The 15919-nt window shown below is 40.3% G+C and overlaps 1 protein-coding gene across 1 annotated transcript in view; it reads right to left on the bottom strand.

Annotated features, from left to right (window-relative positions):
* The window catches only part of LOC111147011 (integrator complex subunit 6), an 87126-nt gene extending 74167 nt beyond the window's left edge, over window positions 1-12959 (bottom strand). Inside the window, exons 1-3 of the mRNA XM_022502855.1 lie at window positions 12512-12959; window positions 12040-12117; window positions 11065-11214 (exon numbers count right to left, since the gene is read on the bottom strand). Coding sequence (XP_022358563.1) covers window positions 11065-11214; window positions 12040-12117; window positions 12512-12622 — 339 coding nt within the window. The 5' untranslated portion in view covers window positions 12623-12959. The remainder of the gene's footprint in view (window positions 1-11064; window positions 11215-12039; window positions 12118-12511) is intronic.
* Between the last annotated feature and the right edge of the window lie 2960 nt (window positions 12960-15919).

Raw genomic sequence — 15919 nt, 5'->3', positions numbered from 1 at the left:
AGATTTTAAATTATCAAAATAAATGACATTTTTAGGAAACAAAAAACTAACCTCATAATATTTGGGCCTCCTACCAAAAAGTTTTTTTATAAGCCCCTCTAACTATACATACAAACCCACCAAGCTTTTCTTAGCAATCAACCTCATAAAAAAGCATATGTCATATATGGATGACTGACAGTTGCTACATATTTTTGATAGTTGCTATAAGCTCACTAAAATGGAAGCTCTATGAATAACTCTTCTTTTATTATATTAAAGATTTACATTCAGGGCGCCTGGGTGGCTCAGTCATTAAGCGTCTGCTTAAGTCATGACCCCAGGGTCCTAGGATAGAGCCCCACATCAGGCTCCCTGCTCATCAGGAAGCGTACTTCTCCCACTCCCCCTCTGCTTGTGTTTCCTCTCACTGTGTGTCAAATAAATAAAAAATATCTTAAAAAAAAAAAAAGATTTACATTCAGTATAATGTTGTGTGGGATTAGACACTGTCCATTCTCGGTTAACAATAAAGTTTACATATAAAGACCTTTTAATCTATTACCTTATTTAGGCCCTCTTTTCTGGAGGCAATCTGTTGGTTGTTCTTTCTAACTTACTGCTTTGAGAAACAGACTGACAACTAAAACTGTGCAACAAAAATTCAAAATTTTACATTAGTTGTTACCTGCTTAAGTACATAAATGACCAGAACTATTACAACTCGGACACTATCAGAGGCCACAAAGACATTGTTTTGCTTATTCCTGATAATCCAAAAGTACTGTATAGCCTATCATCATCTTGTAGATGGAGCCTTTGTAACATCACTTACTGGGGTCTGCAGCCTAACCTTTCACAGAACACTGCATACTCAATCATCTTCAATTCCTATGACAAAAAATAATCTATTGTTTTTATAATATAATAATCTATTTCAGAATTGTTGGGATGCTCCTAGTGTTCAAACTCCAAAATAACTGGAAGATTTTGTTGATCTTTCCTAATATCTAACTAGGTTCACTAGTTTTAAGGCAAAGAAAAGGTTTTCCTTTAACATGCCAGCATCAACACTGCCATTTACTAGTTACAAAGTACATTACTAATAACTAATGCTACAATTTCTTTTTCTCACATACTCAGAACTGTTTTCATTTCTGTAATGGGTTTTAGATAACATAAACCTTCCAAGGACCTTTACCATAAGTCCCTCAGCTTATCTAGGCAAAACTAAGGGTAGGAAAATGTTAAAATGCCAAACCTGGTTTTTTTTTTTTCAAGATTTTATTTATTTTATTTATTTGAGAGAGAAAGAGAATGAGAGCGAGTGAGCAAGACAGGGGGAAGGTCTGAGGGAGAAGCAGACCTCTTGCTATGCAGGGAGCCCGTTCCAGGGACTCCGGGATCATGACCTGAGCCAAAGGCAGTCACTCAACCAACTGAGCCACCCAGGCACCCATGCCATGCCCTTTTAAGGCACAGATTAAAAAAGCAAGAGTGGGGGCGCCTGGGTGGCTCAGTGGGTTAAAGCCTCTGCCTTCAGCTCAGGTCATGATCCCAGGGTCCTGGGATCGAGCCCCACATCGGGCTCTCTGCTCCGCGGGGAGCCTGCTTTCTCCTCTCTCTCTGCCTGTGATCTCTTTCTGTCAAATAAATAAATAAAATCTTTAAAAAAAAAAAAAAAAAGAGTGTGTAGGGACTAAAATAAATCTTGATAAGAAATTATTAGGCTGATATAAATTTGTCCTTTGGTTATAACTAATCCTCTTAATTTTAAGATTCTTAAGTTAAATTATTTTTTTATGTGCAACTATCTCTTGCTATACCAGTAACTGAATTTCAAATTGCATATGCTCTAAAAAAGAACTATTATCACATTAAAAAAAACCCTTCCTAAGCTTTTCCTGGTTTTCCCCACATAAATCTACATTACAAATAATAAACGGGATCATACATTTCACATTTGACCTTTCTTCTGCACAAGAACATCCTCCAACCTCTATCCCAAATATCACCAACTTGAACACTAAAATACACAAAGCCCTAGAAATGGACTCAGACCTATATGTCCTCAAAATTAAACTACTCATGGGGCGCCTGGGTGGCTGAGTGGGTTAAGCCTCTGCCTTCGGCTCAGGTCATGATCCCAGGGTCCTGGGATCGAGCCCCACGTCGGGTTCTCTGCTCGGCAGGGAACCTGCTTCCCCCCCTCTCTCTGCCTGCTTCTCTGCCTGCTTGTGATCTCTCTCTCCCTCTGTCAAATAAATAAATAAAATCTTTAAAAAAAAAAAAATTAAACTACTCATGTTACCATACTGCTTTTGAATAAGAGACAGAGATTTGGGGGGCCCCTGTGTGGCGCAGTTGGTAAAGCGTCCAACTCTTGGTTTCAGCTCAGGTCCTATCTCAGGTCATGAGATCGAGCCCCACATCAGCTTGAAGTTTGCTGGAGAGTCTCTCCCTCTCCCTCTGGCCTTCCCCCTCATGCTCTCCCTCTAAATAAACAAATGTTAAGAAAGAAAGAAAGATAGACAGATAGACAGACACATAGATAGATTTTGGAGAAAAAACTTTTTAACACCAGGGGGAAATATTTCTGGAGCCATCTATAGAGCTTCAATTCAAAGTAAAAAAACCATTACGTTCCTTGTGGCACAAAATTTTACTTTCACTAGAACGACTAGATAGATAATTCTAGCTTCTTATATTGGATATATGTTGGCTTAAAGAACTTTTCTCAAAGGTTTCAGATTAGAAAGCTTTTATCCTGTTATGTGTTTAACATAACATTGGGGATGACAATAATCATCATCATCTGAGTTTTTACCATGAGCCAAACAGGCATTTTGTTAGCTGATTAACAAATATTTCTAGTTCTTATAAAAATTCTCTAGATTGCTACTATCATCATTTTGTGGATAAGAAATTTGAAGCTCAGTGAGATTAAGGGGACTTGTCAATACAACCTAAGCTAGTAAGCAGCAGAGCCAGGCACAGCCAGTTCTAATAAAGCAGTTCTTTCCGTATCACGACACTGCTTGTTCTGAAAAAAGCTAGATAAAATACTCTCATGGGCCCACAATTACCATTTTTTAAATTCAAAACAAGGAAATTCTCAAAAATGGTAATAGGTGTTATAGTAAATTACACTGTATGTCACTTAATCTTCACCATAATCCTGCAGCACAGATCCTTTCATCTCATTTTCTTAATGGGGAAACTGAGGCAGAGACATTCCATGGAACTCATGGGTCGAGTGGGAACCGACAGAACCAAAGAGTTTTCTGAATCTTGAAACACAAAGCTTAGAGGTTTTCAAAATTATTTTACATCAAAGGAAACATAATGGTTAACTTATTACAAATCTTACAAACCAGATAAAAAATTATAATTGTAACACTCATACTGGCTGGCATACTACACTGGAAAAGCCAACTAATCAACTGACTAGGTTTTAACTCTATATGAACAAACTGTATCAGAAACTTATATACAAAATCAAGAAGTACCATTAAGTATATACATCTATTAGTATCTAGGCCTTAAAATAATAGTGGTGTAAAATCCTGTCAACTAATCCCCCACATTCATATTCTTATTTTTTTCCAAACAAGGGAGTAGGAAGAAAATCCAACTGCATGTAACAGTATTTCCATACAGTGTGACAAGAAAGGCTAAACATAACACACTGACAAAATGAAATGCCTGGTTTTCACAGAGGAATTGAAAGAAACTATATTTCATTAGAGAACTACAGACATACCCCCAAAAGGGATTCAGATATACTGGTTATACTTTTAAATAAAACTTGTTCTTAAATAACATACAAGTTACTAATAAAATATGCGTAACTGTTCCACAACCAATTTCAATCTTTTAAAATACTTTGTCAGTGTGAAGAAATTAAACATTTTAAACCTTTCTGGCCTTTATGTATAAAATGAGGAAGATGGAGTAAACTTCTAACATGACTTTCAATTCTAAATTCCCATAAAATAAGTCACAGTAAAAGACATATAAAGGCTCAATGAAAACTTCTGTCAGCAGATGCAAAAGTTCAATTTTGTTCTCAAGAGTGTATATAAAACTTCATTAAGCTTCACATTTAGAACTTATGCATATAAGTTATACCTCAATAAAAAGGCTGGAGGACAAAGAACCAGGAAATAAAGACAAATTTAAAAAGAAACAAACAAACAAACAAACAAAAAACTTCAGTATTTTGTTTATGGTCTGGGGACCATGCTTAAATTAAGAAAATTAATAATATGGCTAACAAAAATTAAGTTTATATAAGGACAATACTTTTTTTAAATGAAAGAAAACAGGACTGGTATATGTAGGCACTGATCAACCAAACAGACAAACAAAAAAAGCCCACCAATATGATTTTATATAAATTAAAAACTTGAGCGAAGGGTTAATATTGGCTAAAAATAATTTTTAAATATCTAAGAAAATTTCAAGTTATAAAATATTGCACAATGTCTCCATAGAAATCCATGAAATGAATATGGCTAAACAATCCTTTCACCAATTTAACCACAAACGACCTTAAATCAACTTAAAATACTTGAATAAGTGAAATTCTTTCATTCAAATATTACATGTTCCTGGCCTTTTAATTTTCAGTTGTACATAATATATAGTTACCATTCTCCTGCATGAAGGCAAAATAAAATTCTCTTTGAAGAAGTAAAACCTATTATTTTTTGCCTTTTATACTTATGACTTCTTTCCAATAATTTGTAATTAAGAATGCAAAAATGTCCTTTGGATATTCTTTTTCATTTTCTTTTGAAAGATCATGGCAGAGTAGTTTTTTGATCCTTTAGCAAACAGACTTAGAGTATAAAATTATGAAGAAAAAATGACAGCGAGTGTTTTCAAAGAAAATAAAATGTGGGTCTTCAAATTTTTCATTTACACTACCACCTTTAAAACTAATGCTCAATAGGAAATAAATCATATCCATCTTTATCTACTTTGAGCTCAGTCAAATCTTATTAAAACATCCCTTGATATACCCAACAGATGTACTCCTCAAAGGTCCCTTACAAACAAACTTGTGTAAATCTCATCTTAAACACACTAGGGGGAGCTCCCCATTTGAAAGAATCCTAAAACATGTGCTTTTTGTCCTCTGTGAAGGTTCCTTCTCTAACTTGTAACTCCTGCAAAAAAAAAAAATGACTTTCTGACTTATCTGAAACTTACATCTAGTTTTCATTTAATGCATTTTTAAAAAACACCATCCCTATACTTTGTCATATTTACCAACTGCCATTAAGACAACTCTGGCCAAGTTACAGTATTTACTTTTCACACTGCATCCTCAGGAAGCAATACAAAGCCCAAGGGAAAAAAACATATACGGAATATGCTGTAAGATTTCAAAGCCTGTGATAAAAATCTGCTTTAAGAATCTCTAAATTCTTACAACTTCACATTTAAAGCTGAAAAATAATAGACTAGAGGTAAATAAAAACTAATCTATTGAGGGGGAAAAGTATGCTTTGTGTCTCCTGGGCACGTCACAATTTTGAAAGTAATTTTAATATATCATCCCGTTTAAACCTCCAATCAATTCTATAATAAGAGTACAATGGCTTCATTATTAGCAATCCAGAATATGAAGAAGCAGAGGCACAGGATGGTCAAGTGACTACACTACATTACATAGTAATTTAATATCAAAGTTAGGACTGGGATTCCAATTTTCACATTTTTGGCTATTGCACTGCTTTTACACAGTTAAAGATGGAAAAAAAAAAACTCTTCATCAAGTTTGACTATAGAGTTTTCTATCTACCAATAAGAATTATTGGCCAATAAAAATTCTGAAGATAATTTTAACAGGTTTTTTAAGTTCAAGGACTAGCCAAGGCCTTGCAATGGGGAAAGGACAGTCTCTTCAACAAAAGGTGTTAGGAATACTAGATGTTCACAGGCAAAAGAATGAAGGTGGACCCTTACTACACACCACATACAAAAATGAATTCAAAATGGATTAAAGACTTAAAAGCAAGACTAAACTAAAACTCTTTAAAAAAAATGTATAGGGGGAAGCTTCAGAGACACTGGGTATGGCAACCTCTTGCATATGACACCAAATGCACAGGCAACAAAAGAAAAAAATAAAACTGGACTACATCAGTAATTAAAACTTCTGTCATCAAAGGACATTAAGAGTGAAAAGACAACCCATGAACTGGGAGAAAATTTGCAAATCATGTATCTGGTAAGGGTTAATATCCAAAATACTTAAACCAAATAACTCAATTAAAAAATGAGCAAAGGACTTAAACAGACATTTTGCCAAAGCCAATATATAAAAGGGCAACCAGCATATAAAAGGATGCTCAATATAAGTAACTAGGCAAATGTAAATAAACCAGTGAGGTATCACCTCACACCTATTATGATGGCCAAAATCAGAAAAACTGAAAATAGCACTGACAAGGATGTAGAGAAATTGGAATTCTTGTTCACTGTTAGTGGGAATATAAAACAGTCCAACCACTATGGAAAATAGGAATTTTTCAAAAATTTAAAAATAAAATTACATGATCCAGCAATCCCACTCTAGGGTGTATAGTCAAAAGAAATGAAAGCAGGATCTCAAAGAGACATTGCACACCATGTACATAGCAGCGTTATTCATTCACAATAGCCAAGAGGTAGAGGCAACCCAAGTGACCATCGTGGATGAATGGATATGCAAAATGTGGTATATACACAGAAGGGAATATTATTCAGTCTTAAAAAGGAATGAAATCCTGGCATACGCTAACATAGGAATGAAAGGTGAGGACATTTATGTTACATGAAATAAGCCAGTCACAAAAAGAAAAACACTGTATGATTTCATTTATGTGTGGTATCTCTAGAGCATTCAAATTCATAGAGATAAAAAATACAATGGTGGTTGTCAAGGGCTGGGGAAAGGAAAATTGAGTTATGCTTAACAGGTTAAAGTTGCAGATATGAAAAAGTTCTGGTGATTGGTTGCAAAAAAAATGTGAATATACTTAATACTATCAAATCATACACTTAAAAATGGCTAAAATGGAGGTCACATGACTGGCTCAGTCAGAAGACCATGCAACTCTTGATCACTCTGGGTTGTGAGTTCAAGCCCCATGCTTGGTGTAGAGATTACTTAAATAAATTAAATTTTTTTAAAAAAAGGATTAGGTGGTAAATTTGGTATTATGTATTCTTTAGCACAATTTAAAAATCAGAAAAAAAAAGTTCAGGGACTTCAAAAATTTACAAAATACCATTCACCACTGTTTCCAGTTAATACTCAGCACAGTAGTTATGTTCCAATATAATAATCTACTTTCTTCTGAAAAGATGTCCGTAGGTGAATAAATACAAAACTACTGTTAATACATTTGTTGATAGCCTAAGGGATAAAAAAAAACCCAAACAGGAGTCAAGTTTTCATTACTTCACCTACCAACATTAAAAGAAAGCCTATATTCTGTACTACTTGAATATTTAAAATAGATACTGCTTGGGTAAAAGGAACAAACTAGCTCTATTAAAACTCTACCTGAGTTTCCTAAATTCACAAATACTTCTTTATACTGAAGAATAAAGTTGGTTAAAATTATTCTCCCTAAGATTCATTCAACTTGATCGTCTTAAAAGCCACTATTTTTTAATGAAGTAAAACTTGGCATTGAAAATTCTTAAAAAATTAAACACATAATATATCTCCTTTTAGGTACTGCTCAAGGATTATCTTCATCAAGGGCTCAAGGTAGTAGGCTAGGTACAGTTCTAAATCCCATACAATTTAATCAGTGGTATATTGGGTAGTAGGAGTATAGAAATCAGCCAGTGACAAAAAAGAACAAAGAATTGTAGGCCAGAGTAATACTCAGCAGCTACATCTAACCAGAACCTAACTTAAAAAGAAAAAAAAGATGTTGAAAACATTGACAGAAAATAAAACAATTTGGAAAAATAAGAAAAATAAATCAAACTAAATATATAACTTTAATCAGACCTCCAAAACTTTATACATGTCCTAATTTTAGGTATTAAGGCTGGTTCAGATTTTCAGTGGTTCTGAAAAGATCAGCATTATTTGAAACCCTGTTGAACACATGTGAAAAATACATGTGTCACGTTTTGATGCAATGATATGCAATTTAATGAGGTGTTGCTATAATTTCTAAGGAAATAATTAACTAGAAGCTACATGTTGTTCCTTGATTGTAGAAATACCAGCAAACAGTACTGATTATCAAAGTTAAATATTTAGAAGGATTTCTACATGCAACGGCAAGGAAGTTTTTACTGGGATGTCCAAAGTGCTTGAAGAAAATGTTCACCAAGAGTCATCTTTTCTCAGCTACTTTTACCTTACGGACACCCTGCAAATTCTGATAATAACCTAATTACTAATATCTCAAAGATGTTTTATTTGTAGGTATACTAACTAAATTAATACATGCAACATAGACATTAAAAATACTATTAGTTATGGAAAATCACACGTGTGTATGTACGTGCAGAGAGCAGGTATGGGGGTATCTAAACAAATATATATGTACCCACATTTAGAGATTTAAGAAAATTATTTGGAAACTTACATGTTTTTAGATGCCCTATAAAAATATCCTGTCCCTTTCATCTAGCTCACCTTATCTCATTTCCATCAGTAATAAGATTATAATACAAGTATTTAGTACTCTGGGTTCTCTACAGGTCCTTGTATAGAGTATGAAAGGAGAAGTACTTATGTAAAAACACTGATGTTACAGAATAAAGGTATTTCACAGGAAACAGGCAAACACAAAGTACTCTCAGAAAGAAAATACATGAACTATATTTAGTATTAAATATTTCAGGCATTCAAAATCCTAAATAATCTATCCCTTTTTGAACAGGAAACATATATTTAAATAAGCGAGATAAAGTCCTATGATGAAAAATATCTGTGGGCAAATGTTTTCTTCTAATTAAACACTTTACTCAATTATTTTCATTTGAAAATAGTGGCTTCCTCAATTATTTTAATGCTAGTGTCATTTTTATGCGCCAATTCAGGACATAAACATGCATCCTTGCTTATTCATCAAAAAAACTGAGAAGCATTATCCCTCCCCCTTCTTAAATTAATAAATCCTAACACGCAAAACAGCCTAATCCCCAGGCTCTTCTCTTGGTCAAAGCGGTAACAGCACAGCAGGACCACCTTCAACCTCAACCATGTTGTAAAAAAAACTTAAGTATTCTCTGGTGGAAGATGGCAACTGGGAAAAGGGAAATACAGGTTTAAATTACAAATGTCCTTAACCTCTCCATGAAAATCAGCTTTTCTAAGGAAGCATGCTAAGAAACATTTTTGATAGGTGGTAAGACGTAAATGTGTGTAAATGCCTCGCCCACTCATGAAATGTGATGCAGAGAAACAGGAAATTAGTAGTTCTTCTATACACTGACAACCTGGCAACAAATAATAACCAAATAATTCAAGTTTCAAATTTGTCTTGGAACTCAAAGATGATTAGATCAAAACCTTACCAATAAGCCTGTATAGCACTACATATAACAAACGAACAAAAAAGGAAAAGAAATCCATTTTATAGGAACAAACTGAAAAGTTCCTGGCAAACCTACCTAAATAACCAATGTTGCAAAATTAAACAGAGAAAACAAAAATTTATGTAGTAAGAAAATACATACTTACTGAATTAAGCAATGGAGGTACAATTCAGTAGAAACAGAACAAAGTGAATCTGAATTGCACGTATACTTTAAGAGCCACGGGATTATATTTAACAACTTTCAAAAATGTGTAGGTGCCAAATAGTTAGCACTAAGTAAAGCATAAACATTTCTAAAAGAAGGGAACAATTCTTCTTTCTATATAGTGCAACCGAAAGTTGTAGACACAGGAAGAATTTCCCTGAAATTTGTCAAACTCATGAAAATTGTGACTCATGGAGCTTGGGAAAAACACAAAATGTATTCCTAAATGTATCCTTATGGCAATAATGTTTCTGAACTACAACCTAAAAATTGAACCTGGGTTTAATACTCCTTTGTTATGTGTAACATTACACATTTATCAGTATCTTTTATTTCCCTGGCCAGCAATCTCGAAAGTTATAATGAACTACCTTGCATTATTTCATAGTGAACCATAATGGGGGTGGGGTGGGGAGCAGAAGGATAAAGAGAATTGTTTTCCAGAAGTCTGGAGTTCAAAAATAATAACCTCTGGACCTTCAATTTAATTCAGAAATGAATTCAGAATTCTTTCTGCATAGTTGCTTTCTGTAGATGCTTCAACAGCTGAGAAGTCTTAATGTACTCAGTTATTTGCACTCCAGTGAAAATCTTACCTTTCAGAATAGTTATAAAATATGGTTAAAATAAACCCTGATAGGGGCACCTGGGTGGCTCAGTGGGTTAAGTAAGCCTCTGCCTTCCGCTAGGGTCATGATCTCAGGATCCTGGGATCGAGTCCCACATCGGACTCTCTGCTTGTCAGGGAGCCTGCTTCCCCCTCTCTCTCTCTGTCTGCCTCTCTACCTACTTGTGATCTCTCTGTCAAATAAATAAATAAAATCTAAAAAAAATAATAATAATAATAAAAATAAAATAAAATAAACCCTGATACAACAAATGGAAAATTTTCTTCTGACGTTTTTAGTAATATAGGAATGAAGATCACTAATCAACTAGTGTATGTAAGTCACTGCAGTAGTTGCACAATTGCCTGTGGGTAGAGTATCACAGAAACTGAGTGTGGTGAAGCAGGATGTTTTCTCCTTTTGTAACATGAGTGAACTTCAAGGGATTAAAACCAAATTCATGTCAATCCTATAGCACAAAATTCAGAATCTTAATTCTGAGTACATATATATTTTAAGGAGAAAAAAAAGAGGGCTTTAAAACCATATACCGTATGGTCAGTTTCACTTTTGTATTATGTGCATATTGTACTTGAATCTGAAATGTTTCATACTTGTATTTCATGTTATATAGCTTTTGGCCTTGGTTGTGTTTTTCCACAGAAAGAAAAATCAACTGTTTTTTCCACCTTAATATTCAACCTACCTGCCCATAGTTGTCTATGCCAGTTACTAATCTATTTAAATTTAATAAATCAAAAGCTGTCCTTAAGGATTGGCCAAGAGTCGTAAGTCCTTCAGCCTGAAGGTTTTTCAGTTCATTCATAAACGTCGCATGGTTTTCTTTCCATCCGGCCTGAAAAGAAAAACGTGAGAGTTTTTCATCCTTTAAAGCCATGTACACATGGACAGCCGTTACAATCTGCTGTTCACCAAGGAGCTGCTTCACTTTACAGTATGGTTTGCTTAACGTGTTAATACCGTATCACTGCCAAGAAAAACTCTCTTCAAAGGTGGCCAAGAAAAAAACCTGCTTGCTTACAGCTTTTGGTGGCTAACAGCCTTAATACTTTATAACTTCCCCGGGAAATGTACTCCCTTACTACCCAAAATTCGGGCATGCAAAGGTACTAGTGGAAAGCAGAAGTGAGCAGGACTTCTGAAGTTAACCTACGGCTGTCCCACTGCCCCCCGGCCCAGTGAGGAAGAATCCCGAGCGCCTAACCCACCCCGCAGCCGCCCACCCGGCTCACTCGCCACTCCGGGCGAGCGCAGCCGAGCCCCGGGCCGAGTCCCCTTTAATGCAAACCCGGGCTCGGCTCGGCGCGGCCGGGCCCGGCTGTCACTCGGGCTAACTTGAATAAATATCCCCCACAGTTCATTGCTGCCGCTCACGCCGCGGAGGGGAAATGTCGGCCATGTTGATCGCAGCGCCGCCGCCGCCGCCGCCGCCGCCGCCGCCGGGACGGGCTGGGGAGGGGACGGCGGTGACCCAGCGACTCCGCGCCGCGCCAGGACGCTCCGGAGCGGGGGAGGGGGTGGGAGCCCGCAGGGGAAAAGACCTCAGCGCCTGGAGCACAGCGGGTGGGGGAGGGGAGCATAATGAAGGGTGAATGGGGGGGGCGGGGAGGGCGAGCGAGGAAGGAATAGGGAAGGGAAGGGGGAGGGCGAGGGCTGTTACCTTGATAGCATAGGGTGGCTCTTCGAAAGTGACCAGCATATACCTGTCTCCTCTGCTGGCAGGGTCCCGGGCACGGAGCTGTGGGAGAGCGGGTGGGGGACGGGAGGAGGAACAGGGCGGGCGAAAGGGAAGCACAGAGGCGAGGTTACGAAGCGAAGGGGCGCCCAGCAGCCCCGCCGCCCCCCCCCCCCAACAGTACCGCACACGCAGCGGCCACCCCTCCACACTGCCCCCCACACACAGATCGGCCCCCACACACCGCCCGGAGCCCGGGCCCCGGCCGAGCCCGGCTTGCAGCGCCTGCCCGCCCGCCCGCGCGGTGGGGGAGGGGGTCCCCGAGCCCGGCAGCTCCCGCAGTCAGGTCCCCGACACCTCCGCCTCGTCGCCCCCGGCCGCCCCCCCCCCCCCCCCCACCCCTGCCGCCCGCGGGCCGCCGGGCCCCGGTCTCCGCCCGGGCTCGGTCAATCGGTACCTTCATGAAGGTCTCTACCGCGCCTTTGGCCGTGTCCAGGTAGGTGGTGCCCAGATGGCTGCGCTGGTTCATAGAGGCAGACGTGTCTATCAGGAACAGTAAGATGGGCATAGTGCTGGCCGGGGACACCGGGACCCGAGGTGGTGGAGAAAGAGGAGATGGTAGAGGTGGAGGCGCCGGTGGCGGCGGCGGCTACCGCCGCTACGCGGGGCGGGGGAGCGCGGCCCCCGGGAGGAAAACACCGTCTGGGTCTTTCCTCCGGCTGCGGGGAGTTTCTCCCCCGATAGTTGAGAGGAAACTCCCCAGACCCAGTCCTCCCCGTCGTACCCCCGCCTCCGCCTCCTCCTGCCTGCCTGCCCGCTGGGGCGGGCGCCCGGCCGTCTGTCTGTCGGTCAGTCCGTCCCCCCCGCCTCGGGGGTCCCGTCCCCGCTCCCGGCCCCTGTGTGTGTCCCAGCGGGAGACGGGCCCGGCTCCCCACCCCACCCCCGGTGCAGGGAGTGGGGACCTGGGAGCTGGCGAAGAGGGGAGTGGGCTGAGGGGAGATTGGCCCTGGGGCTGTTGGGAGAAGTTTCAGGGACTCCCTCCGCACCCCGGCTGTGTCACCACTTTCTCAGCCCCTCTCGCTACTGAAGCGCTTTTCTCTCTCACACTCCGGTTTTAACTCGGGCAGGGTCTGCAGAGGCTCCGCCCCCTGACACGTCCTCGAGCCACGTGACGCACCGCCCCGCTGTTCTATTGGCTAAACCCAAGCCTCTTATTAGCATATTCAAACAGCTCAGGGGAGGGGGAAGCTTGTAGGCCAGCTCCGAGAACAGTTATTGAGCACGCGCGGAGGCGGGGCGTCGGGTGCGCGCGCGAGCGAACGCCTGGGACGAGCAGGCGGGCCAGCAGACGCGGAGGCGGGCTCCGGGAAGGGGCGGGGACCGACCGCGGAAAGACCGCGGGGTGGGGGCGGGGGACGCGGCCGCGCGCGCCGGATGGCCGCGGCTGTGAGTCTGCGCGTCAGTGCTGCTGGCCTCTCCTTGGCTGTTGGAGGTGATAGGGGTCGGGGGAAGGGAAATGGAGGCTGGCTTCAGCTCCCCTCGTGAGGTCGCTTTCTCGAACCGCCTCCCCGATGGACGAGTGAGGAGGGGATGACTAAAGTAATCAAATACCCGATCAGAAGGGGTCAGGCCCCGCGATCTTGCTTCTGCGGAGAGCTCCGAGCCCGCGGTCGCCGGAGGAGGTTCCTTGAGCCTGGGAGGGCCGGTCCCACCACGGGCGGGGCGAGGGGAAGTGAGAGGTTGTTTATGACCAGGGAGTAATCTCTACCAGTCCCACCGCTCCCGGTGGGGAATGAGGTCGGGGCCGAGCTTCGCCTGCAGTCTCTCTCGGCCTTGGGGAGCAGCCTAGGGTGAGGGCTGGCCCCAGAGACGACCAAGAGTTCTCCGAGTGGAAGACCCAACAAAAAGAGAACTAACCCTGTTTTCCTAACTCAGCCCTAAGAGCGCATGGGGGAAGACTCCCAATATGGATAACAGTTTGTTGTCCTTTTTATTCTCAGGGAAAAAGGAACCGATCATATCCAAAGAAATACCTCTCTTAAGGCTTGTTTTTTCTTAGGGCCAAAGAATGTCAATTTCAGAGCTAAAAGGGATCTTAGAAAACGGGAGAACACTAACTTGTTATTATATAGAAAAATTGATTGATCAGCTTGCCCAGGTGAGACCCACGGTGGGGTTCCCCCATAAACCCTGCCAGTGCTTGCTCTTTCACTATATGCTGTCTCCAAATACTGTATGAAAGAAGACGTTCTTGGTTAAAAGTCCCTGTCACCATGCCCGAAGTAATGAATCCTCTCCTAAAGGTCCAAGGAAAACTGTCCACTCAAACATACTAGTTGAAAAACTGAAGACAGTACCTGAACTACAAGTTGTGTTAAGAGACATACAACCCTTATAAAGACTATGGAGATACCCGTAGGGCCTCTCCTGCTAGCCTTGCATTTCGATTTTTTTTTTTTAAAGATTTTATTTATTTATTTGACAGATCACAAGCAGGCAGAGAGGCAGGTAGAGAGAGAGGAGGAAGCAGGCTCCCCTAGAGAGCAGAGAGCCTGATGCGGGGCTCGATTCCAGGACCCTGGGATCATGACCTGAGCCGAAGGCAGCGGCCTAACCCACTGAGCCACCCAGGCGCCCCTCGATTTTATTTTTTTATCCTGAAATTCTTAATTATTTACTGCCTGATCATTTAATGAAATTGTTCCTACTAACCTTAACACCAAAGCGACGTGTTTTGTGGCACTTTTTTAAAATCTTGAGTTTATATTTCATAACCTGTATGTTTCCTAATACTTAGGACAACCTCTGAACTTCTTGTTAATTTATAGTGGGGCTATTTCAGTAATATGCTGTTCTGTTAGTATGAACCATAGAAGAAAGATATTTTTAAGAGAGCTGGACTACAAAATAAGATGGAATACAGGTCTTATATCCAATATTTGCTGAGAACTGGTGGAATTAAATGATTAAAATGTGTACCCTGCCTTCAAAGAGCTTATGGTTTTTCTAGAAGAATATTACATATTATTAGCTACTACAAGGCAGAGAGTGATTAGATACTAAATAATTCAGAAAAGAGAAAAATTTATTACCCTGGGGTTATGGACATTCTCCAGGGACAATATATTCATATGTTCCTTAATGCTGAGTTTCTGAAACTGAGCTTCTAGATCCGGAGATAAGATCAGAGTTCTTTGATATTTGAAAATTTGTGTTTTCATTTTAATGACTATACCAGTCGTCATAGACAAAGACAAAATTTTTCTTTCAAAGTTACAATTTGCAACTGAAAGATTTTCATGGAGTTGGTCTTCAGTTTTCTGTATCCGTGCTTTTCAGACCGGTTTACAGACCCCTGCCTATCCAAACATGTATTCTCTAGAATGACAAGCATTTCCTTTGCATTACTCAGGTTTGAGAAACACTGCTTCAAAGGACTAGTAGGATTTGGATATGTGAGTAAAGGAAGAGGAAGCTGCTGGTGAAAAAATCCTTTTAAGACATTGAAAATATAGTGAAGAAAGGAAGTTAGCATTGCCAATGGCTTCCTGGGGAACAGTGAAGTTCAGCTAGGCTGGAGCACTAGGAATGTGAAGAATAGAGTAAGATCCTTCAGAAAGGTAAGTCAGATCTAGACAGTAGAGGGCCTTTATTCCAGACTTAAGAATTTTTTCCCGAATAAATTACAGTTTTTAGCTAGGGTTTTAAGTACAAAGCAGTGTTTGAAGGAATCAAACTTGACTACTGAAGTAGAGGACCATGCGTTAATTATGACCTTCCTTGTTACAGTTATTTGAAATAATTTCCAGTGGAGATGACATGGCTCTTCCCTGACTCAGTGGAGTTGGCAGATTGTCATAAGTGG

The sequence above is a fragment of the Enhydra lutris genome, unplaced genomic scaffold, assembly GCF_002288905.1.
Source record: "Enhydra lutris kenyoni isolate GAN:26980312 unplaced genomic scaffold, ASM228890v2 scaffoldscaffold15, whole genome shotgun sequence".
Classification (NCBI taxonomy): Eukaryota; Metazoa; Chordata; class Mammalia; order Carnivora; family Mustelidae; genus Enhydra; species Enhydra lutris.
Note: the sequence above shows the minus strand (reverse complement) of the source record. Positions and strands in the feature narration are given on the sequence as shown.